Consider the following 26,007-nt stretch of genomic DNA (forward strand, 5'->3'; position numbering starts at 1 on the left):
GGCCCTTCGCGATCGGGTAAAACGGGAGCTGGATCATCTCACTACTTCAGGGGTGTTGCTTCCTGTCACTTCCAGTGAGTGGTCCTCTCCTGTCGCCGTTGCTAAGCCCAGTGGTGATATTCGTCTCTGTGGCGATTTTAAAGCCACTGTAAATGCGCAATGCCTCATTGACACTTACCGTATGCCCCGACCTGAAGAATTGTTTACTAAACTTGCTGGAGGCCAGTATTTTTCTAAAATTGACCTTTCAGAAGCTTATCATCAACTTCCTCTCGATGCTGCTTCCCGGCAGTTTCTGGTCCTTAACACGCCTTTCAGCCTCTATCAATACCAACGTTTGCCATTCGGGGTTGCCAGCGCCCCTGCTCTCTTTCAGCGATTTTTGGAACAATTATTGCTCCCTGTCCCTGGGTGTATCAATTACATGACGACATTGTTGTCACTGGCTCCACCACTGACGAACATCTTCAGAATCTCCTCACACTTTTTCATGTCTTACAGACCGCCAGTCTTAAGTGTAATCTTCAGAAATCGCAGTTTTTTCAGGCATCTATTACGTACTTGGGGTTCCAACTCTCTTGGGATGGTATTCGTCCACTTCAGCAAACTGTCACGGCGACGCCCTTCCTCGCCCTACATCTGTTAAGGAACTGCAGGCTTTCTTGGGGAAAATAGCATACTATCACAAGTTTTTACCATCTGCTGCTTCGGTGGCTCAGCTGTTGCATCACCTGTTGCATAAAAAATGTGCCTTTTCTCTGGTCCGCGTGATGCGATGCGGCTTTCCAGAAATTGACGACTATGCTGAAACAGGCCCTGTGTCTGGCTACTTATCGACCTGGCCAACATCTTGTTCTTGCCACAGACGCCTCTCAATACGGGGTCAGTGCAGTCCTTGCGCACCATTTTTCTGACGGCTCTGAACAACCCATTGCTTATGCCTCCAAAACACTCACGGATGCCCAACAAATGTATTCTAAAATTGAAAAAGAAGCTTTCGCCATTATTTATGCTCTTCATAAGTTTGGTGTTTTTCTCTATGGATCCAAGTTTCATCTTGTTACGGATCACAAACAACTTGTTTCCTTGTTTCATTCATCATCGTCACTTCCCAACAAGGCTGCACACCGCCTCCAGTGTTGGGCTCTTTACTTGTCTCGTTTCAATTATGAGATTCATTTCCGGCCGATGGCTCAACATGTGAATGCTGATGCACTGTCTCGCCTTCCCATGGGTCCTTATCTGGCATTCGATAGGGACGAACTTTTGTGTTTCCACCTGGATGTTGCCGAGCAGTGGGTTGTGGACGGATTCCCCATCACCGGGGACCTGCTGGCGGCTGCTACGGGTTCTGATCCTACCCTCTCCCGGGTTTTACGCTGTATTCAGAAGGGTTGGCCAGATTGTCCATCCGCTAAGACTTCTGACCCGTTGCGGAACTACTACGCTTTGCGCTACCACCTCATGACTAAGGATGGTGTTATCATCCTTTCCACTGACAATGCTTCGCCACGTGTTGTGGTACCTGCATCTTTGCATGCTTCGGTCTTGCGCCTCCTTCACCAAGAGCACTTGGGTGTCTCTCGCACAAAATCTGTGGCGCGCCGCCATGTGTATTGGCCTGGCATCGACTCTGAAATAGCACACATGGTCGCTGCCTGCTGCCCTTGTGCGTCACAGGCCGCATTCCCCGAAGTCATCTTTGTCACCGTCGCCTTCGCCTGAGACGCCCTGGGAGCGCATTCATGCTGACTTCGCGGGACCTTTTTTTAGGTACTTATTGGCTCCTCGTAATTGACGCCTACTCTAACTTTCCTTTCGTTGTCCGTTGCATGTCGCCTACCACCTTGGCAATCACAAGTGCTCTCGCCTGCATTTTTTCTTTGGAAGGCCTTCCCTCTACTCTTGTTACTGATAATGGTCCACAATTTGCCTCTTCCAAATTTGCGGATTTTTGTGCTTGTCACGGCGTTATGCATGTCACGGCCCCTCCGTTCCATCCACAATTAAACGGTGAGGCTGAACGACTGGTCCGCACATTTAAGGCTCAGATGCGGAAACTCCTGACTTCTTCTGCTGATGATGATGCGCTTCTCCAGTTTCTGGCTTCTTACCGTTTCACCCCCATGGGCGACCACAGCCCAGCTGAGCTCTTACATGGCCCGACAGCCCCGCACGCTACTTCATCTTCTGCAGCCTTCCACCTCACGGCCGCGGGTGCCTTTGCTTGGCCAGTTCACCGCCGCCGATCTAGTCTGGGTACGGCGATATGGCAGGCGACCAAAATGGAGTCCGGGTCGCATCTTACGACACGATGGCCGACGCCCATATGAAATCCATATGGGACACGGGTGTTGCAGTGCATCATTCGGACCAGCTTCGGCCTCGTGTGCCGGCAACGCCTGTTCTGAATGCCGCTACACCACCTTCGGCTCTACCTGACGCTCAGGATCTTGGCATCTCTCATTACTCACAACACAGCCCTCTCACCATCATCTCGGTGCCAGTACAAGAACGGACGCCACCAGGAGATGTTCCCATGCAGGAACCGGATGACCATCTACTGTCGGAGCCGATCTACTCGCCTCCTTCTCCTACGGATGCCGACACATCGCCCATGTCTCCTGTTATATCAACTGGACTTGCCACAATGGGCAGATTGGTGCACGGGGCCATAGCAGATTCGACCCCTACGTCTCCCGTCATCTCGACCTGCTATCATCGGGGACACTTCCGTCTGTACGGGAAGCCTCCTCCTCGAGACTTTACGGCGAGTCAAACAATGCCTATGCACGTTAGCAATCTCCAGGCCACCTCCATCAAGACCAGTGAAAAAATTTCAAAGGGGGGGAAAAGTGTTGTGACTCGCCGATCATTCAAAGTGCCGCCGCACAATTATGCGTGTCCTCTACATGCGGCGCTGTCTGCCAGCCATGCAGCAGCCGTGCAACCTAAGCGGCCAGCCAGGCAGCGGCCGCTAGACTTGGACTCAGTGTTCATTCGAATGTTACCTTGTTCACATGTCTTGCTAAGTCAACTTACTCAGTGACTTATATGTGTTGTGTCGCTTTGAAATATATGTGTTCAACTTGATGTTATAACAGTATGCCTTCAACCAGACAGTCGTCTGAGATGTGTTAGGAGGCAACCCGGTCAGGCTGAACGCCGTAGACACACTGTCAATCAAGTGCAGCAAGGTGGAGGTTCCCCTCTGTTCTGGGGTGTCTTATGTGGGGCTGACATACGCCGCTGGTGGTCATGGAAGCTGCCGTAATGGCTGTACGATACGTGAATGCCATCCTCCGACCGAGAGGGCAACCATATCAACAGCATATTGGAGAGGCATCTGTGCCTCGTCATGCACATCTTGTGATTGACTTCCTTCAGGTAACGACATCACGTGATTAGTGTGTCCAGCATGTTCTCCAGACCTTAACCCTATCGAACATGCCTGGGATAGATTGAAAAGGGCTGTTTATGGACAATGTGACCCACCAACCACTCTGAGGGATCCACTCTGAATTGCCATAGAGGAGTGGGACAATCTGCACCAACAGTGTCTTGTTGAACTTGAGGATAGTATGTTACGACGAATACAGGCATGCGTCAATTCAAGAGGATGCTCTATAAGGAATTAGAGGTACCGGTGTGTACAGCAATCTGGACTACCACCTCTGAATGTCTTGCTGTATGGTGGTACAACATGTAATGCGTGGTTTTCGTGAGTAATAAAACGGTGGAAATGATGTTTATGTTGATCAGTATTCCAATTTCTCTACAGGTTCTGGAACACTCTGAACAGAGGTGATGAAAAACATTTTTTTATGTGTGTATATACCAGACTGTGCTTTGAACTTAGGATCTCCTGTTTGCTATGTAGATGTGGTAATCACTGCGTCATCCGGGTCACAGTGTTATTGCAACTGCATGGATTATCTCGGCTTGCCTCATAGCTGATCCACACTCAAATTTGGCGCCATCTATCCACAGCCCTTGTCTATTTTCTCAATATTCACTTTTCTGAGATTTGCACAGGAGGTCAGACGTATTTGTGGATCCGCTCTGAAGGAGGTGGATTCATTGCCTAGCTAGGCCTATGAAATTATATGAATGTGTGGTGCCTGCTCTTTCGGACATGGACAGGAGCTGTGGATATGTGGCGCTTGCTGGGAGTGTGGATCGACTGTGAGGCAAGGCAATATTGTCCATGCAGTTGCGATAATACTGTGTCCAGGATGGCGCAGTGGTTACCGCACCTACCTAGGAAGTAGGAGATTCTGAGTCTGAATCCCTGTCAGGTATACATTTTCACTTGTCACTGCCGATTGTGTGTAATGTCCAAATGCAGCTGATAGCTGTGATCTGTTTCCTTTCCTTTCCTTTCCTTTCCTTTATTCCCCTCTCCACCTTCAATTTACGTGTAATTTATAACAGCTGTGGATTCTGTATGGTGTCTGTTATTTAAGACATGTCCAAAATAGCAGACACCCCACATTTATATAATTCAAATAATGTTGGGACAAGTCGCTATGAGGATGATTCTTGTAATCATTCAACAATATTGTGAAAGTTGCTGCTCACTATATAGCAGAGATGTGGAGTCACAGTTAGGAACAAAAAAGACTGTCAAAATATAGCTTTCATCCTCTAAGGCCTTCATCGGAATTAAATGACAATCACACACATACACACTGGTGTAAATGCAACTCACACACACATGACTGCAGTGTCAGGCAACTGAGGCAACACTGCAAGCAGCAGCTACAGTGCGTGATGGGAATGGCGACTGGTTGGTGGTGGTGGTGGTGGTGGTGGTGGTGGTGGTGGTGGTGGTGGTGATGGTGGTGGTGGCAACCCCTTATCTCATGGCTCGTACCACAGTAGTAGATGCAAGATATGTCATGTACATCCTCCCACCACCACCTACTCCAGTCCGGTCACAAACACCACTTATTCCATCAAAGGCAGGGCTACCTGTGAAACCAGTCATGCAATCAACAAGCTAAGCTGCAACTACTGTGCTGCATTCTGTGTGGGCATGACAACAAACAAGCTGTGTGTCTGCATGAATAGTCACAACTGTGGCCAAGAAACAAGTGGACCACCCTGTTGATGAGCACACTGCCACACATGACATCCATCATTTCAGTGACTGCTTCACAGCGTGTGCCATATGAATCTTTCCCACCAACACTAACTTTTCTAAATTGTGCAGTTGGGAATATTCCCTGCAATATATCCTATGTTCCCATGACCTCCAGGCCTCAGCCTTCATTAGTCATTGTTCTGTCCCATCCAGCCCATTCTCTGTTCCCATCCAGCACTACACAGACCTCATTCTTCCATCGCATCCAGATTTTTTTCTTCTCTCCTATTCTGATGTTCTCCCCCTTCCCACTTCTCCACTGCACTTCATCTAACCTCCCAACTGCACATACACTATGTGATCAAAAGTGTCTGGACTGGTGCCCTAAATCAGTAATGCTGGAATTTAATATGGTGTTGGCCCAACCTTAACCTTGATGACAGCTTCCACTCTCGCAGGCATATGTTCAATCAGGTGCTGGAAGGTTTCTTGGAGAATGGCAGCTCATTATTCATGGAGTGCTGCACTGATGAGAGCTATCGACATTGGTCGGTGAAGCCTGGCACGAAGTCGGTGTTCCAAAACATCCTAAAGGTGTTTTATAGGATGCAGGCCAGGACTCTGCAGGAATGTTATTGTTATGTAACCACTCCGCCACAGGTTGTGTATTATGCACAGGTGCTCAATCGTGTTGAAACATCAGTTGCCATCCTCAAATGGCTCTTCAACAGTTGGAAGCAAGAAGGTGTTTAAAACATCAATGTAGGTTGTGCTGTAATGGTGGCATGCAAAACAACAGGGGTGCAAGGGCCCCCACCCCCCCCGTGAAAAACATGACCACACCATAACACCACTGCCTCTGAATTTTACTGTTGGCTATACACCCACTGGCAGATGACGTTCACCAGGTAGTCGCCATACCCACACCATGCCATTGGATTGCCACATCGTGTACCATGATTTGCGACCCCACTCAAAATTTTTCTGCTTTTCAATCATCCAATATTTATGCTCTTTACCAAGTGAGACATCGTTTGGGATTTACTGGCATTATGTGTGGCTTATGAGCAGCCGTTCAACCATGAAATCAAAGTTTTCTCACTTCCCGCCTAACTGTCATAGTACTTGCAGTGGTTCCTGATGCAGATTAGAATTCCTGTGTGATGGTTTGGATAGATGTCTGCCTATTACACATTATGACACTCTTCAACTGTTGGCGGTCTCTGTCAGTCAACAGACGAGGTTGACCTGTCGGCATTTGTGCCATACGTGTCCCTTCATGTTTCCACTTCACTATCACATCAGAAACCGTGGACCTAGGGATGTTTAGGAGTGTGGAAATCTCTCATACAGATGTATGACACAAGTGACAACCAATCACCTGACGACATTCGAAGTCTGTGAGTTCTGTGGAGTACCCCATTCTGCTCTCTCACGATGTCTAATGACTTGTGAGGTTGCTGATATGGAGCACCTGGCAGTAGGTGGCAGCAAAATGCATCTAATATGAAAAAGTGTGTTTTTGGGGTGTTCGGATACTTTTGATCACATAGTGTAGCTGCCCTACCCTCTTTGCACCTTGTCCCTGCATGCTCCCCAACAGCACTTCACTGTCCGTCCTCGCTACCCTACTATCCCTCCCCCTCCCTGCACCCACCTCATTATTCCCATCCAGTCGCCACTTCCATCTTGCACAGGTGCTGCTGCTTGCACTATGGCCTCAGTTGCCTCAGACTGCAGTCAAGTGTGTGTTAGTTGCATTTGCATGAGTGTGTATGTGTGTTTGACATCTAGTTTTGACAAAGGCCTTACTGACCGAAAGCCATATTTGTGACAGTCTTTTTGTTGTTACTATGAATAAGAACAATCCACATAGAGACCTAAAATCACTTGCCTTGGGCCAAAAAGGGATCCAATATTCAGGAACACACATTTTCAACAAATTGCCAGCAACCATTAAAAACTTGCTTTCAGATAAAGCACAGTTTAAACAGAGGTTGAAAGAATTTTTGATAGGCAACTCCTTTTACTCTATCAATGAATATCTTAACAGAGACTGTTCAGCCAGCTTTAGTAAAAATGTCTGTTAGATTTCAGTTTTGACAGCACTTTGTAACCACAGTCAAGATTAGGTAAATGTATTGATACTGCATAACAGTGTTTCATTGTGACAGCATGTTAATTCTGTAAATATCAGCTGTTCCACTTTACCACATTGTACACTCCTGGAAATGGAAAAAAGAACACATTGACACCGGTGTGTCAGACCCACCATACTTGCCCCGGACACTGCGAGAGGGCTGCACAAGCAATGATCACACGCACGGCACAGCGGACACACCAGGAACCGCGGTGTTGGCCGTCGAATGGCGCTAGCTGCGCAGCATTTGTGCACCGCCGCCGTCAGTGTCAGCCAGTTTGCCGTGGCATACGGAGCTCCATCGCAGTCTTTAACACCGGTAGCATGCCGCGACAGCGTGGACGTGAACCGTATGTGCAGTTGACGGACTTTGAGCGAGGGCGTATAGTGGGCATGCGGGAGGCCGGGTGGACGTACCGCCGAATTGCTCAACACGTGGGGCGTGAGGTCTCCACAGTACATCGATGTTGTCGCCAGTGGTCGGCGGAAGGTGCACGTGCCCGTCGACCTGGGACCGGACCGCAGCGACGCACGGATGCACGCCAAGATCGTAGGATCGTACGCAGTGCCGTAGGGGACCGCACCGCCACTTCCCAGCAAATTAGGGACACTGTTGCTCCTGGGGTATCGGCGAGGACCATTCGCAACTGTCTCCATGAAGCTGGGCTACGGTCCCGCACACCGTTAGGCCGTCTTCCGCTCACGCCCCAACATCGTGCAGCCCGCCTCCAGTGGTGTCGCGACAGGCGTGAATGGAGGGACGAATGGAGACGTGTCGTCTTCAGCGATGAGAGTCGCTTCTGCCTTGGTGCCAATGATGGTCGTATGCGTGTTTGGCGCCGTGCAGGTGAGCGCCACAATCAGGACTGCATACGACCGAGGCACACAGGGCCAACACCCGACATCATGGTGTGGGGAGCGATCTCCTACACTGGCCGTACACCACTGGTGATCGTCGAGGGGACACTGAATAGTGCACGGTACATCCAAACCGTCATCGAACCCATCGTTCTACCATTCCTAGACCGGCAAGGGAACTTGCTGTTCCAACAGGACAAGGCACGTCCGCATGTATCCCGTGCCACCCAACGTGCTCTAGAAGGTGTAAGTCAACTACCCTGGCCAGCAAGATCTCCGGATCTGTCCCCCATTGAGCATGTTTGGGACTGGATGAAGCGTCGTCTCATGCGGTCTGCACGTCCAGCACGAACGCTGGTCCAACTGAGGCGCCAGGTGGAAATGGCATGGCAAGCCGTTCCACAGGACTACATCCAGCATCTCTACGATCGTCTCCATGGGAGAATAGCAGCCTGCATTGCTGCGAAAGGTGGATATACACTGTACTAGTGCCGACATTGTGCATGCTCTGTTGCCTGTGTCTATGTGCCTGTGGTTCTGTCAGTGTGATCATGTGATGTATCTGACCCCAGGAATGTGTCAATAAAGTTTCCCCTTCCTGGGACAATGAATTCACGGTGTTCTTATTTCAATTTCCAGGAGTGTATTTACGTATTTCAACAATCTCCTGACAAATGATCTGGTTTGTACATATTACATTCAAGTGTTTCATGTTATACTTCAACATGTTCCATGCCCGTGAGAATCATCTCATTTTTTGGGTCTGTGGACTGAAAATTTAATCTAATCTAATCTTTGAGGGAAAACATTTTTATATCCTGCCAACCTATCTGTACAGTTTCTCTTTATGTGATGCAGTCTGATGTTCTGTTCAAATGTTACAGTCATATATATGTAACATTGCACAGTGTGGTCTTGACAAAAAATAGTGGGTAATTACCAGTATCATAAGTACATTAAATTCTTTTTATGCTGCAAATATAGCACTGACCACAAATTCTCTATAATGTACAAAAAATAGTTAGGTGTGGATTATCAAGTGGGTGATGTTACATTATTTAAATTATGTAGCTAATTTATGGGACTAACATTATTTAGTACAGAATACATTGTTAGATTATCTCAGCATGTGCTTTTGGCAGTGCAATCCAAATTTAACTTCCCCACCTACATTTAGTGGAGATCCATCTTATGCTATTGTTTATGCAACGTACTTAATTTCCAATGTATAATAATGAGAATGTTAGGCTAGTGTTTTGTTTAGAGCCACAGTATTCAATTCTGTATACTTAATTTATTCTTTTTTTTTTCAATTTTTCTATTAATGGTCTTCAAATTGTGCAGGGCTCAGCATTTGAGAATGATTGTCTTGATGATTACGATCCATTGAGCATAACAGATGATGCGGTAAGTCATAGATCACGTTTATTTACTTTAACTTAGGATATCATCATAATTTAATAATAACTTTGTGTTACCCCAGAGTTATTTACTTAGTAACATTTCATTAAAATTTAGGGAAGTGATACACGAACTGACAATAACTGAATGTGTCACCATGAAAACGTCAAGTATAATGCTGTTGTGTGCACTGATACATCTGATTTTCCTTTCTTTAAAAAAAAAGGATGTTTTTTTAAAGGCGGTGAAATGCCCAGTTGCTAGTCACTGTGTAAGTAAATAACTAAGTTAACTTTTCCAATGAATATTTCAAAGCAATAGAAAATTTTGATAGAGAAATTGTATAGTGATGTAATACGATTCAGAACTGGATTTTTTTAAGTTTGCTAATGGGCTCCAGAATTGAAGAACAGTGTTACAAAACAACTATGAGCTGTCATGATATGTATTTATTTATTTATAATAAACCAGTTTTGGTCAAGTGACCACCATGTCAATTCCAGTGACAGTAACAGGTTGTAGATAAACTATGTCTCTTTTAGTTTAGGTTGCTGGAATATAATGGAGAGCTGCTATCATACAGATGGTGTAATGCTGATTGCTTCATACACAGGAATAGCTACATGTTAGTTCTGTTTTCCCTAAAGGTGAACTGTGTTACACTAATTTACAAAACAGTGCAATATATCCAAACACCTCTAAAGAGCTCCGTTAATATATGGCATACTTCTTAGCTGAGTTGTGCTGTGTAAAATGACTGTTGCACAGACAAATGCAATCTTGATGTTTTTTTCTTAAAAATGTCTGTTGAAATAGCTAAGTTTTATAATGTCACCTGAATGCCGACAAGTCGTTTTAGACATTAACACCCTCAGTACCAGGCCTACTTTATGTACCTATCCCTAGAAACCAGGCAATTTTTTCAATATTTAGATAATCACTGCATCAGATATTTTTTTTGGATTGTGGCAAATTTGGCACCATTTTGAAGCTGCACTTTTCATCTTTAATGCTGTGCAAAAGAAACTACTTTGGAATGCACAGCTCTAAGGTACAGTTATAGAAATCACATATGTGTTTTAAACAGTTTAGAAAAGTCATATGGATAAGAGAATGCAATTGTCATTTATTTTTAACTAATATTATGGCACTACATAACATATTTCTGTCAGTCTACAATAATTGCATACAAATTTCACACAGAATCATATTGTGTTTTAGTGTGGAAAATTTTGAAGCAAGGTTCCAGGCAGAGTGAAACACCACACTGTTCATATTTGTACCATGTCTCTTTGTGAGAAGCTTTGCCATTCTCTTTCTTACTCCTGGCACTGCACACGTGACACACACGAGCAGCATATTTCTTTGTAGTTGGAGGTATGTGCTGCAAAAAATGTCTCTTTGTCAGTTGACCTACAGTTCCTTCATTCCTTTGTATGACTTAAAGCGTATCATCTTCAACAAGCTGAGCTGCAATCATTGTTATGAATTCTGTTATTGTTAGTTTCTTGTTGTGCACTGCATTGTATAGCCAAAAATCATTTGATACTCCCCTCAGCAGCAGATGGAAACATAATTTTCGCCACCATTTCACTGTTCTGTTCTGTTCTGGAATGGAATGGAATGGATTGTACTGCAGGCACTGGTATCTGATATCCACTCCAATTTTATTCAGATTGTAATCCAGTACCTGAAGTGGTTTCATTACCAGACCCATTTTTCTTAGTATGCATACCAAATGTGGCCTGATGCCTTGTAGACAATATATGCACATCCATCTTACCCTTCCATTTCATTGCTAGTACATTATCTTTACACGGAAAAGACAGTTCGCCCTTTCTCAGCTTATTAGATACTAAATCTTTAGGTACTCCTTTCAGCTCTCTGAGACTGCAGATTTGTTCTGTGGGATAGTGTTTACCTGTGAAGATCTTTGCAAACCTTGGCATACTGGGTGAGGAAGTTATTGTCACTACAGATATGCTGTCCGTTGGTAGCCACACATCAAGGGATGGATTTTTTTGTGTGGAAAGTTCTGCAGTTATTGAAAAGCGGGTACTGGTTGTGGGTGGTGGGTTTAATGTGAACATATGTGTGGATGGAGTTATCAGAGAGAAGGGGGTCAGTGTCTAGGAAGGCGGCATGCTGGATACAGAGGACCAGGTGAAGTTGTTGGGAGAGTAGGTGCTGAAGTTATGAAGGAATGAGAGGAGAGGGTGTCTTGCCTCTGAGCCCAGATCATAAAGATGTTGTCAATAAACTTGAACCTGACTAGGGGTTTGGGGGATATAATAGGTTAGGAAATTTTCCTCTAGATAGTCCATAAACAGGTTGGAATAAGAGGGTGCCATGCTGGGTGCCCACAGCTTTGGTACAGATACATTTGTGTACCTTCCAAACAGAGTAGTCGTGGTTGTGTGTTAGGATAAAATTATTAAAAATTATGAGTAATGAGGTAGTGGATGAGTTGGTGAAGGAAGTGGCTGCTGTCATTGCCATGAGAGGCTAGAATACAGGCTACAAAACCCTTTTCAGTTGGAGTGCAATAAAATGCTACAATGGAGTGTCCACGACTGTTGGCTGCTCCATAGTAGCTGGTTTTGTGTTCCCCCTGAAAGAATTTCAGCCCTCATTTCACCAACACCTCCAACCTTGTCTGAAATTTAGCCTCCCATGTAAAAGATACCACCCACTTTCCTCAGCAACTCTGCGTCATCCACGTTCTTTTGCCTCCTAGATCTGTACTCATCACTCTTGATGCCACTATTGAACACTACCTCTCCCACTGTCCTTCAGTCTTCCAACCCACCTCATTTCTCATAGACCTTATTAATTTATCCTAAAATACAACACTACTACTACTACTACTACTACTACTACTACTCCTCTGAGGAGAAGGTATACCAACAAATCTGCGGCACAGCCATGAGCACCTGCATGGCACCCTCCCTGTTTATGGGCCATCAAGAGGAAACTTTCTACCCTCTGAAAACTGTAAACACTTGGTTTGGTTCAGGTTCACAGACATCGTCTTCATGATCTGGACTCAGGACCAAGACATCCTATCCTTATTCTTTAACAACCTCAACACCTTCTGTCCAATCTGCTTCACCTGGTACTCCTCGACCCAGCATGCTACCTTCCTAGATGCTGACCCCCTACTCCCTGGTGGCTCCATCCACACATCTGTCAACATTAAACCCATCAACCAGCATCAGTACCTGCATTTCAACAGCTGCCAATCCTTCCACACCAAAAAATCCCAACATTACACCATATCTGAAGTGACAGCTACTCCCTTGCTAGTATACTAAGGTCATGCAGAGACCTTCACAGACAGGCACTATCTCCCAGACTCTGTCTGCAAACAGATTTCCCATGCCATATCCCACACAAGTCAACCCTTCCACAACCCCAGTGCTCAACAAAGGTGTGCCACCTTCGTCACCCAATATCACCATGGACTTGAACAACAGAACCACATTCTTCGCCAGGGTTTGATTAACTCTCATTCCACCCTGAAATGAGGGACATTCTAACCAAGATGTTTCTCACTCCCCCTAAAGTGGTGTTCTGTCACCCTCTCAAACTCTACAGCATCTTAGTCCATGCTACTGCCAATTTCAGCCCCTTACCACAGGGATATGATCCCTGTGGAAGACCTAGGTGCAAGACCTGCCCAATCCACCCACACAGCACTTCCTATTGCCGTCCTGTCAGGCTTGTCCAATCCCATCAGAGGCTGGCTACCTGTGATAGCAGTCATGTCATTTACTGCCGCTGTTGCAGTCATTGCACAGCTTTTTATATTGATTGATATGACTACCAGCCAGCTGCCCAGCAGAATGAATGGCTACCACCAAACAGTGACCAAAGAGCAAAGTAATCACCCTGGGGCACGACATGCAATAGAACATAAAATGTCTGATTTTAGTGGTTGCTTAACAACCCAAGCAATCTGGATCCTGTTTTAACTGCGACCAGGATGATCGCGGGGTAACAAGAATGGAAGGCGCGGTGGGACCCGTGGAGTGGTGCGAGAACAACAACACAACTGAAGAGGACGGACATGACCAACGTAGGACGGAACAAATACAAGAAGACCGAACAACAGAGTCACAAGGAAACAGGAAGTAAGCAGTCTAGCGCAAAGCGAGGTGTAAACCGACATAAGCGAGATTAGACTGACTGGCTGAGCGAGTGGCCGGCGTTTAAGTACGCTATCGGGGGCACCGCTATTGGCCACTGGGACCACGTGTTGCACTGTGGCGCCCACACACTAAAAGCGGGCCAGGAGGCGCGCGCCACCACAGCTCAAGGCGCGATGGTGCAGAGACCGCTATGGGTCTTCAACGTCCATGATGTCTGCTGCGGATTCAAATTCCGTGGCGTGCGGTACCATATCCCTCCTCCGTGAAACTTGCGCGTAGGGGTGGAAACGCCCCGGACGGTGCCAAGGTGGGCGGCAGTGGGAAGAGGAACTGGGCGTATCAACTGCTAGCGGCGGGGAGGAAGGGACGTCCGAGGTATCCATAACAGCCGATCCAGGGTCCAGGAGTTACTAAGGCTGCTGCTGAGGAATCTAGGGTGGGAGGGATTGAACTGGTTTGCCTAACCTCACTCAACTGTTTAAAAGTTGTATTACTATCATTTTTAAGCTGTACTATTTGATTAACTAGCTCTGAAAAGCTTCCTCAGTGGAAACCGCTTGTGGTGCTGACTCTGACTTTGTACGATTTCGTGTCATCATTTTACAAACTATTAGTTACACAATCTTACTACACTGAATGAAAAAGATGCTGAAATATTTTCAACAAACTCTTAAAATTATGAGAGAAAATACACTTCTGAATAAAGAAATATTAAGACTGCTACGCAAACCTCTATGCTTTCACACATTAAGCAATATTAACATTTAGTGACTGTCATTCACACCTCGTATTGAGCCAAGGTTTCTTTTTCTCTGATACCAAATGTAATAGTTCTGACACTAAATGTAACTGGGTTTTTTCTTTTGATGCTAGTCAGTTGTCAGGATGAGCATTACTGCAGAGGTCCTTCGATTCTAAAGCATTATGTCAGGGCGAAAATAATAAAGAAATTAATTTTTCTCTCTTAACAACATGTGGGCAGGTTGGGTTCTTCCTTGGCTCGGGTATGAGGTAGAATGAAACAGCATTTTTACATAACTTTTAGTGAAAGTTTTATACAACTCTTTGCTTACTGGATGTTCTGGCTCGGAGAGCGGCAGCAGCGGCGTCTGATTAGGCGTGGCAGTGTGTATCTCGTGTCACCGTCCCGCCTAGTTGACTGGAGATGCGCAACGCGAGGTGGCCCGTTTGATTATTGAGAGCGAAGTCGTGCATCAGAGGGTAATACCTTGGATGTGGCGTCCCAGTGTTTTTCTCTAAGCGGCCGCGTATGTTGTGCGTCGGCCAGCGGAGCGGCGCGGCGGGGGAACGCCAGTGTCCCGGACTCGAAAAACGGACTCCCGCTTGCCAGTCTTCGGCTGTCAGATCTTCATCCCAGCTCACAGGTGCCTGCTGATGTGAGACCATCTCCTTCGCGTCCTCACGAGTCACCTGGGTACGTAAAAATCAGATTTCAAATACCTTTTAACCCCCGTTTTCTGGCGCCGAGGCTGCTGCTTGCTATTCTATTGCAGCGGCGGACTTGGTGCGTCTGTGTACGATGTAGTCTCTTCTTGCATGACAGTCTTCAGCACCGAAACTGACTAAAAACTACTGCTACTCTTTGTCGGGTCCACTGCGTCTCACGTATTAATTCACTTCACTTCACTGGAGGTGAACGACTTCACGGTCATTGCCTCTTCGGTCATGTTGAAAAGCTTCTCGAAGAATCTTCTTAATGTCGGTCATCGACTCTTGGAATATAGGCGGGGGCCTTTGCTCACATGTGACACCTGAGCCGGTCGGGCGATGCCCTGACAGCTGAATCGACAGCGTCTGCTTATGTGGGGAGGGCGATGGCTTCTGAACTTGCTGACTTCACGGTCATTGTCTCTTCTGATCTGCCCGCTGTTTGCCAGTATGTAAATCTCTAAACTATACCAAGTTTTTCGTTTATTTTCTAATTTCTACTTCACTTTGATTTCACTTATTTATTTACTTAAGTACCACTCAACAAAATAAGTGTTGTAGGAAAATTAATTTTGTTCATTAATATTCTTTTCTTTTGGAAGTATAAATTTGCTGCTCTTCAAGCAATGAAGATATCCCCTCTTGCCAACTACGTAAAATCATGTTGTTAGGCAAGTTATTAACAGAAACCTAACTGGTTTCACCATGTGTGGTGACTCCTGAGCAAGCCGATGCCAACTCATGTCAAAAGGGATTTCCTTTTGAGTAATCCGAGGAGCAGACCCCTTGAGTTAGTTTTGAGAGGGTTACAAGCCAATCTAGCTTCAATCCTGCTAGCCAATAGATGATGCTTTTAGTCACTATTTGGTAGAGCCCTCAAGTCTTCACATTTATTTACAACTAGATATATATTTCTTCAGCCAACATATAGTGCATGATGGAGGATACCTTATGCCACCAATGATCATTAACATTGTGTCCCACTTGCAACTGGAATGATGGAGAATTGACTGTCTATATGGCTCCATATAAACCTTCTGAGATATATGTTGGTGGCAATATATCGTTCTACAGTCTGTTCCATATGCTGGTTATCTGAACTTACTCACTAGCAGTTTGCAAGAACATGTTCCTTCCACAGGAACCTAAAAATACTGCCCAGTTCCCATCACACAGGTCCCACTACCTGTGTAGCCACTTCCTGTGTATAGTGGAGCTCTGACCTATTAAGCAGAACCCAGAAACCCACCACCCTATGGTGCAAGTCAAGGAATCTTCAGCCTACATGGATGCAGAACCATCTGGACCCCTGATTCAAGCCATCCACTGGTCTCTGTACCCAAGGACCACAGTCAGTTATGTATACAATGCTACAGATGGCAATCTGTGCCTTCATCTTGGTCTTTACTACTTCAGCTAGCCACTCAAAACCATAGAGAATCTCTTCCAATCCAATGCAACACATCTTTTTAGTTAAAACATGAGCCACTACCTGCACTTGGCAGCAACCTTTGTTTTTCATGATATTTGGACACACCCATTCCCCATCTAGGATAATGCCTTCCAAAATTCCTCCTTATATGTGCACAGTGCACAATGGATTCCTTCCCCTCCTCCGCAGCCATATCCCCTAATGTTGGAACTCCCAACTACCAGTAAACCCCCTCTCTGTGAATGCCCAGACCTTGTGGGCTGAGTGGCTTGCTCTGGAAAAGAGTGCCTTCATCTGGCTCAGGGATTTTGTCAGCCACAAACAGCACCCAGAACTTGTTTGTCGTGCTATCTGTGGTGGAACTCTGATCAGCCCCTCAGAAATTCTTTTGCTGGAGTTACCTACCACTTGACTGTAGGTGATGGGTCACCTCCAGTGCAGGCAGTTCAGAGGAGGGCCACAGTAGTGGACCAATTGGGTGGACGTGTGGGACATAGTAGATGTCTAGTCTTCCATAGTGATGCCCATTGGCAACAGCCTCAAGCTGTTTGACCAAAGCCAACACCACATGGAGCTGTTTGCTAGGAGTCACCAACACACAGTTAATAGTGAGAGACCTGCAGTACCTGTCTGATAAATCATTAATTCACCAAGTGACAGCAACTTAATTACACAGCTGTACAACATGCTTTCAACAGTAGACAGCAACAAAGTGACACATTTACCAATTCAGCCCCTTTCCCACCAACACAATCACATTTATAAACTAAGTACTTCTCAGCCCTGCTTTCAGGCTTGTATTTTACACAATAGCTCACATAATACAAGCAGTGAGTATTGAATTAATAATCTGAAAATAACAACACTATATAGGGTGTCTTTTTCCACCATTTACAAACTCCAGGAATTGATTGATGAGAGGATATAAAAGAGAAAAGATCTTATGTCCAGAAATGCATGATTTCCATGCCAGAGACCATTTATTAAATCATACATTGTTTCATAGATTGTGGTCTAATATGTACTGTACCATCCAGCCACAGTTACTGTATGCATGGTTTCCTACATCATGCCATAGGATCCTCTCCTGCCATAGTAATTGGTAATGTCTCCGATTCACTTCTCTTATCCACTCACCTTGTAGTGGATGTGATACAGCATTGTACACAATCATTCGATATTCGTATTGAGAGCTTGCAAACATGTTTCCTTACAGAAAGGCGAATGGCGACGGCTAGCAGGGTTGTATCAGGAGACCTATCCCCACCAATAACAATCACAGCATTCAATGTTTCCAACAGTGTTTCACTATCTAAGACAGGGTTGCTTCAGGAAGCAGGAAATCATGAAGGACATACCCAAAATATGCAGACACCAGACTTAAAGGAAAATGTAGTTAACACTGTGGAAGGCCATTGCTGTGTTAGTTCCAGACAGTCGGCCTGCCAGTACAGTGTAACCCAGATGACCATGTGGAACATTCTCTATGACAATTGTTGCTACCATTAACTCTTAAGACAACAGGGCTTGCTTGCTAGTGACAGATTTTCCACATCAGGAGCAGTTCCGTCTCTAGTCCCTTCACCAGACAACCAAAATTCTAAGATTTTTCATCCATCCTATTCACAGATGGTCACCTTTATGCTCAGTGGTATCTTCAGCTTTCGTAACGGTCATCTATGGGACAGTATGCAGAGCCCCCGTGGTATGGTGACAATGAATCATCATGATCAATGGAACAAAGGATTATGTGGCTGTATATGATGGTGTTCCAGCCCACTTCACTGTTGATGCCTGGACCCATCACAGTTGTCTCCACTGGTCGATGTATGTGACTGGGGGGGGGGGGGCAGTTGCATGACCTGCTCATTCACCAGATCTCAACCCATACAATTTCTAGTTATCTCAAAAGTATTGTATACACAGAGTCCATTCCAGATGTGGAGACATTGCAGCAACGTATTCATGCTGCCTTTGACACTGTTTAGGTGCAGCTTGCCGAAATGTGAGACAGAACATGCTGCAGCACATACTCACATGCAGTGAGCCACATGGAAACTATTTCAGTACTTATTGCAACTGTGGCAGCTTGGTACAGCACATACTAGGCCGCAGTCTCTGTAACAATGTATGATTAAATAAATGGTCTCTAGCATGGAAACCATGCATTCTGGACATAAGTTCATTAGACCTTCTATGTTCTGTATCGTCTTATCAATCAATCCTTAGTGTTTGCACACAGTGGAATAAATCACCATGTATAAATGCCAGCTGAGTGAGGTTATTTTGTCTACTTACAGAAGAGGACTGCACAGGAAACGCTGGGGAGGTATAGACTGTATGTAAACTGAAAATCGAGTGACAGTTGTAGTGGGGGAAGTTGTTTTCCCTGGAAGAACATTTTAGTTGCTGTACTGGATGACACAGACAATTTCGCCCTCTGCCAGTGTAGAACAGTATAGACATTCACACAGATTTCGTCCATATGTTACTTTTATTACCATTATTAATGAAGTGTTAACACATGTGGAAAAGAGATGAAACACCTTCACGCTTCTCCTCCCCCTCCATCTCCCTCCCTCTCTCCCCCTCCACCTCCCCTATGCCCATGCCATGGGCATAACTTCACAGAGTGTCCTGCTTTTAATTTTTGTAACAGTGCCGTTACGAAAGTGGGTAATTTCCTGCAACTTACTTTCCATTGTGCTTCCACTCAACACATCCACTCTTCACCCTGTTGCATATCCACACACCCCTGGTATATAATTTATCTGATAATACTAGTGTATTGCACTTACATGTGGTACAAGCATTTAATATTTGATTTTAACCCATTCCATTTAAAAAAACAGTAAATATATACCGTTAAAACTATTTTTTAATACTTGCTTTTCCCATCCTCTGCCATAGTATCAATATAAATCCATCCAGGCGATAACAGCGTCACCTGGCAAGGAATGGCTGCTTGTCACACATGCATTGTACATGTAGTATCAGTGAGCATCCTCTCTGTGTAGAAGGGGGAGGGTGTGTGATCTGAGTTTGACTAAGGGCAGATTGTGATAGCCCAGAGGCTCAGCACGAGCATTTCGGAAACTTTATGACTTGTCAGATGTTTGATGAGTGCTGCAATAAAACCAAGGTGAAACAACATCCAGACATCATGGAGCTGGGTGGCCTGCCCTCATTACAGATGTCAGATGTCATAAGCTGGGCAGACTGGTAAGAGGATGGGCAGCAAACTGTGGCAGAACTAACATTAGACTTTAATGCTGGGCAGAGAAAAGGGTGTCTGAACACACAGTGCACAGAACACTGCTGAATGGCCTCTGCAGGCTATTACCCTTGAACATGCCAGTGTTAACATCACATCATCAGCAACTACGACTGAAATGGGCATGTGACCATTGGCACTGAACGTTGGCACAGTGGCAGTGTGTCGCATGGTCTGCTGAACCCCGATACCTTCATCATGCCAGTGGGAGGGTGCAGATCTGTTGTCTTCCATGGGAGCAGTTCCTTGTCTTGAAATCTGTACAATGGGACAGACACAAACTGGTGGCGGCTCCATTATGATCTGGAGATCATTAATGTGGCCATCCATGGATCCAATGGAACTTCGACAGGGCACAGTGATGGCCAAGGGGTATCATACCCTAATAGCAGACCACATACGCCACTTCGTAAGTCATGTTTCGTGACAGCACTGGCATTTTTCAACAAGATAATGCAACATGTTACAAGGCCAGGAGTGTGATGGAGTGGTATGGAGTGGTTAGAGGAACACAGTGGTGAGTTCCAGTTGATGTGCTGGCTCCCTCTCCCCCAACTCGCAAGATCTGAACCCAATTGAATACATCTGGGATGTGATTGAACATAGCTTCAGACCTCATTGGGCCCCCCCTCCCCAAAAAACCTCCCTTCAAAGACCTACCAAGGCTCATCGCTTCCACGCCATGATGCCTTGCTGCTGTTATACATGCCGAAAGTGGACATACTGTCTTTTAGTTATATATCTTTGTGTTGTATATCTTTCTGTTTTTAGTAATAGTATCTAGCTTTGTAAAACAAGAACAGCTAGAATCATTACTGGCTAGCTGGAGGTGGGAAACAGAAATAAAGATAAGTGAATCATCTGAGACGTGTATTACAAAAGACTGATCAAAATTAATTGAACTGATATGACTGGGTGAAATTGGAATGAGGTTCTCCATAAAATTACCAAAAAAAGGCACTTGCGGAAAACACTGATGGGAAGGGACATTGTAATAGGATGTGTATATGAAGACAACAGAGAATATCTTTTGTGGTACTAGTCGGAGCTGTAGAGGGCAAAAACTGTAAGGAATACACATTGGAATATATCCAAGAAGTAGTTAAAGAAGGTGGATATCATTGTTACTATGAGATGAAGAGATTGGCACAGGACCACAAGTCATGACAGGCCACATCAAACCAGTCAGAAGTATCTTCCCCTCCCATGGCCAAAGAATACCAATTTTAATGTTATATATGTCAAACAGGCACTGTAAATGGCGTGTAATTGTGTGCATTTTGTGTGGTGCATAGTGGAGCCAAATGAAGTAGCACAAAGGAGGTGGCTCAGAACTGGTAGATTATGTGTTTTTTGAGAACTACCGGGTGATCAAAAAGTCAGTATAAATTTGAAAACTTAATAAACTACGGAATAATGTAGATAGAGGTAAAAAATGACACACATGCTTGGAATGACATGGGGTTTTATTAGAACAAAAAGAAACAAAGTATTGCTAGACACGTGAAAGATCTCCTGCGCGCGTCGTTTGGTGATGATCGTGTGCTCAGCCGCCACTTTCATCATGCTTGGCCTGCCAGGTCCCCAGACCTCAGTCCATGCGATTATTGGCTTTGGGGTTACCTGAAGTCACAAGTGTATCGTGATCGACTGACATCTCTAGGGATGCTGAAAGACATCATCTGACGCCAATGCCTCACCATAACTCTGGACATGCTTTACAATGCTGTTCACAACATTATTCCTCGACTACAGCTGTTGTTGAGGAATGATGGTGAACATATTGAGCATTTCCTATAAAGATCATCTTTGCTTTGTCTTACTTTGTTATGCTAATTATTGCTATTCTGATCAGATGAAGCACCATCTGTCAGACATTTTTGAGGGTTTGTATTTTTTTGGTTCTAATAAAACCCCATGTCATTCCAAGCATGTGTGTCATTTTGTACCTCTCTATCTACTTTATTCCGTGATTTATGCAGTTTTCAAATTTATACTGACTTTTTGATCATCTGGTGTATGCTATACATCAATCTGCACAGGACTTTGTAAGAACACTGTGACATAATGTTTATTCCAGTATCAAACAACATGACCGTAATGTCTAAATGAGATTTTTGAGCTCAAACATATGCTTCCTGACACCTGTTTAAACAAGTACTGCATTCACAAGCACCTGAACTACAAAACTGTTTTTGCAATCGTCAGATGTTTCTACAATATTGCCTCTGTGTTGTGGGTAACCGTTGAAAAATAGTTCTATTGGTATCACAAATACTCAGACACATGCTATAAAGTGGCATGCACAGTTTAACTGTAGAAGCAATTGGATGTTAGTGGGTAGCAATGTGACCTTTTAATCACATTTATGATGGCATGTTGAAAAGTAATGCCTACAAATTTATGTGAAAACGTATACAGATTTTTGGATAAAATTTCATAAACATTCTACATGTTTATTCTTCATCTCTACATATTTATGTCGCAACAAAGCCACATTGGCAATGAAAACATTTCTCCCAGTGAGTGATCGGTTCATTGATACTGTCGCTGCAGGCTGTTCACTTTGTTGATGGAGCCACAGCCTCACCTCTACTTGCCAACTTTATCATTATAAGACTTAATTCTTCAAAGATGTCTTTAAGTGTTGGCCTATGCAGCCGTCCACTTTGAGCTGAGGTTAGCGGCTCCGTCTGTTTCATTATGAGTGTGGACAACTGAATGTTTGGACATTACTGACGTTGATATAGTGAAAACAATGCACTGCATTCGTTCTTCTGTGGATTCAATTGAAGGCCCATTTTGACATTTACAAACTTGACTAGAACACACTATTTCTCATGCAATGACATAGTTCCATTACACACTGCAATGTTACACACTACAATTCAAAGTTGCATAATAGTAGTGTTGCAAGTTGTCAGTGAAATGGGAATTCGACCATGTAATGTACATGATAAGTAATTCCTCAATTGATATTGAGAACAGAATAAAAATATTCGGCAGCATTACTTATCAATGAGCCTCCATATTACGAGACAATGGGAGAAGTGCTAGGAATTTAACTAACACATTTCTTCAGTGTTTATAGATTTTTCCATCACAGGACAATGGTCACAGACAGAGGTTACACAACAATGTGAGGGAGTGTAGAAATCCAGAAAAGTTAGTGGGTGTACTGAGGAGACAGACAGGGACAAGAGCAAAGGTACAGATATGAGAGAGATGATGACCTGTACATTTAAAATGCGGACTGATTTGGGTCAAGATTCTACTTGTCACCATGAATGCTCAACATAATATTTGACAGATTAATGGAAATAGCAAGGATCCCAACTTGATAGGGCACATGAAATAAGTGAGGTTTGTAGTCCAAAACGCTAAGAAGCCAGATGTGTTGACTCTTCCCTCAGGAGTGGTGCAAAGTGACCCAGTGCATACTGGGAATTTGATTTACAACCCTAGAGAAGTTTTGATGTGTGGGCACAAACTTACAGCTGGATATTAAATGAGGCAGCATTAGTACATTCAAAAATCTGAAACTATGAAAATGATTGTTACTTAATGTAGTGTGTCCAGCAATACTAAAATTTAGGCTTATATTAGTTACAGCCCCAGGGTTGGTTTATAAACAGAGTTCTTAAGTATTGTAAACACAACTGAGAGAAAATCTCATCTCTATCATCTTTGGTCCATTCTGAGACTCTGATGTCTGGACAGAAAGAAAAAACAAAAAGTGTTGGAAATGACATTGTTGGAACAGTGTCATATGCCAGAAAATATTCAAACCAGAGCTGTGAGCATGAGAATGTGTTAGCATTACAAATGCAAACAGGATGAAATAGACAGGGGATTTAATTAAATATTAAGGAAAAGTCGTTCAGTGGATGCAGGAAACAACACTGTAACTGCAGGCAAACGATAGTGAGTAGAAGAGGAAACGTGCTGACTGTCCTAGTTCAGTAGTTCTGCCGTGAGATGTCAGTTGGTCTGCTTGTGACCCACAGAAGTATGTGTTACAATGGAAAAATCAGCAGACTGACTTACATTGTGTATCTTAGATACTATATGGAATACAGAGGGTTTTTTTTTCAAATAAGTTTTCTGCTCCAAAACCCTGTATTAGTGCTTTTGTTGCAAATATCCAGCTAACATATGTGTTTGTCTCACGTAAAACGTCAACGAAAATTCACATTTATGTTCAGCTTCTGCAAGAGACAATGAAAGTTCTACAGGAATGTACTGGCAAGCAAATTGTAACTTGTCCGAGCAGAAGTAGTCTTGCTGATGGGTGACGATTTTCAACTCGGTGACGTAGAGATACCGAAATGATGCTGCTGCTGGGAGAGAAATGCAACCTCTTTTCCATAAGTATTTAGGTATTTCGAAGGTACTATTAGTGGTTACTCTTAGCGCCAGTGTGTTCTTTCAGAACAAAAGCTTTTACTGTATAGATAGAATGCCTCCCCATTTCATTAACTTTTTGTGAGCCTGTGTGTTTTGTGCAAAGCATCACCAAGAGAATATAAGTGTGTCCACTAAGTTATTTATTTATCTAATGAATAATCCTGTTGATTCTGGAGAACTATCTGGTCGATAATTGTAGTTGATTATGCCATCGTTAAAAAGTACATCACTTTTATCACATCAATCACTTTTTATTCAATTTATGACACGAATAGCGTACGAAAATGCCCATATTCTTCCGGTCTTGTCAACTGTGTTTGATGTTGAGCAAGGAACTTTAGTTTTTATGCCAGTAATTCCTAGACACTGCTGGACCTCTTTATTCAGTTGTGTACTGCGCCATAAGAAGTGAATGCAATAAGTGTCATTCTGGCTTGCTCTAGCTGGATAATTACTTGAATCAATATATGCTAGACATCACTGGGGGTGGCATTGTGACTCGAGTATACTAAAATAGGGTGAATACGATTATGCATCAGAGCAACAGATAGCAACACCAGAGCAATGATAGACAAAGTTATTACTACAATTGTCTGAAGTATATACCCATAAATTGACGAAACAAACTTTCAGCAAAGTGTTATTGAAATGTAGCTTTCCTTGTGCTTTACTTCATCAAAAATCAGCATGTCTTTGTTTTCATTTTGCCGTTTCCGAAAATAATTCTTAATTGTTCTACAGCCTCTTGGTTAATTTTACATGAGCAATTGAGATTATTTACTTTTGGAGATGTTTCAGAACGTTGTTGCAACAATGCGTGCCTCAAACCATTTCTATATCCTTTGAGCTTCTAATTTACAAGGGCATGCTATCCAGAGTAAATTCATTATCACATCACATAGTGCATTCTCGTGCTGTTTCTAAATTGGCATTTCTTTAACATGGTGGCAAATATGATTTTCTGTTTTTACGGAGTGTACAGTGATGTAGGACATTCGACTGAGCCATCTTATGGTTTTCATCTGAGACTTGCTTCTGGAAGAGATTGATTTTGGCATTTGCTGTCCTTAATTTATCACTTAATCGGACAATTTCCAGTTTCTGGCACATCAACATTGTTTTCATGTGATTACTACTCCGTTCAGCACTGATCTGCACCCTACATTTTCCTTTAGCAGAAGAAGCACTGGCAGACATTGAAACTGCAGCTTGTTTACTGTCTTCCTTCCACAGCTTCCCTTTAGGGAGTGCTTGACGGACGATTTTCTTTTGTGTAATATTTTCGACAGATATTTCAGTAAACTGGGAAATACACGAGGAACCACTGAGCCGCTCTGGTTTTAAAAGACCGCCCTTGTCTTACAATTTCAACTTATTTACTGACGATAAACATTTGTTGTTCCTCACTGAAATGTGAATCTCACACAAAACAACTCGGAGTCAGATTGTCTTTTCCAGGAATTGCTGTCAACCATTTTGAAAATTTTTGGAGAACTACAAAATATTTACCTTTAGTTTCTCTTCAGCCACATCGGTTCACTGGATCGAAAAACGTGGACATGTTTTGTTCGTTTTCTTCTATAAATACCAGTTACTATAACTCTCAACACCTCTTTATAATCACAGCCCCGGCCGCGGTGGTCTAGCGGTTCTTCAGGAACCGCGCGACTGCTATGGTCGCAGGTTCGAATCCTGCCTCGGGCATGGATGTGTGTGATGTCCTTAGGTTAGTTAGGTTTAAGTAGTTCCTAGGGGACTGATGACCACAGATGTTAAGTCCCATAGTGCTCAGAGCCATTTTTATAATCA

General features: G+C 44.0%; 1 protein-coding gene across 5 annotated transcripts in view; it reads left to right on the top strand.

Moving 5' to 3' along the window:
• The window catches only part of LOC126213010 (zinc finger protein ZFP2-like), a 68,611-nt gene that overhangs the window by 20,918 nt on the left and 21,686 nt on the right, over window positions 1-26,007 (top strand). For all 5 annotated transcript variants that reach the window (XM_049940564.1, XM_049940565.1, XM_049940567.1 and 2 more), the window contains one exon: window positions 9,429-9,491. In XM_049940564.1, the coding sequence (XP_049796521.1) occupies window positions 9,429-9,491 (63 nt within the window). The remainder of the gene's footprint in view (window positions 1-9,428; window positions 9,492-26,007) is intronic.

This window comes from Schistocerca nitens, chromosome 11, assembly GCF_023898315.1.
Source record: "Schistocerca nitens isolate TAMUIC-IGC-003100 chromosome 11, iqSchNite1.1, whole genome shotgun sequence".
Taxonomy (NCBI): Eukaryota; Metazoa; Arthropoda; class Insecta; order Orthoptera; family Acrididae; genus Schistocerca; species Schistocerca nitens.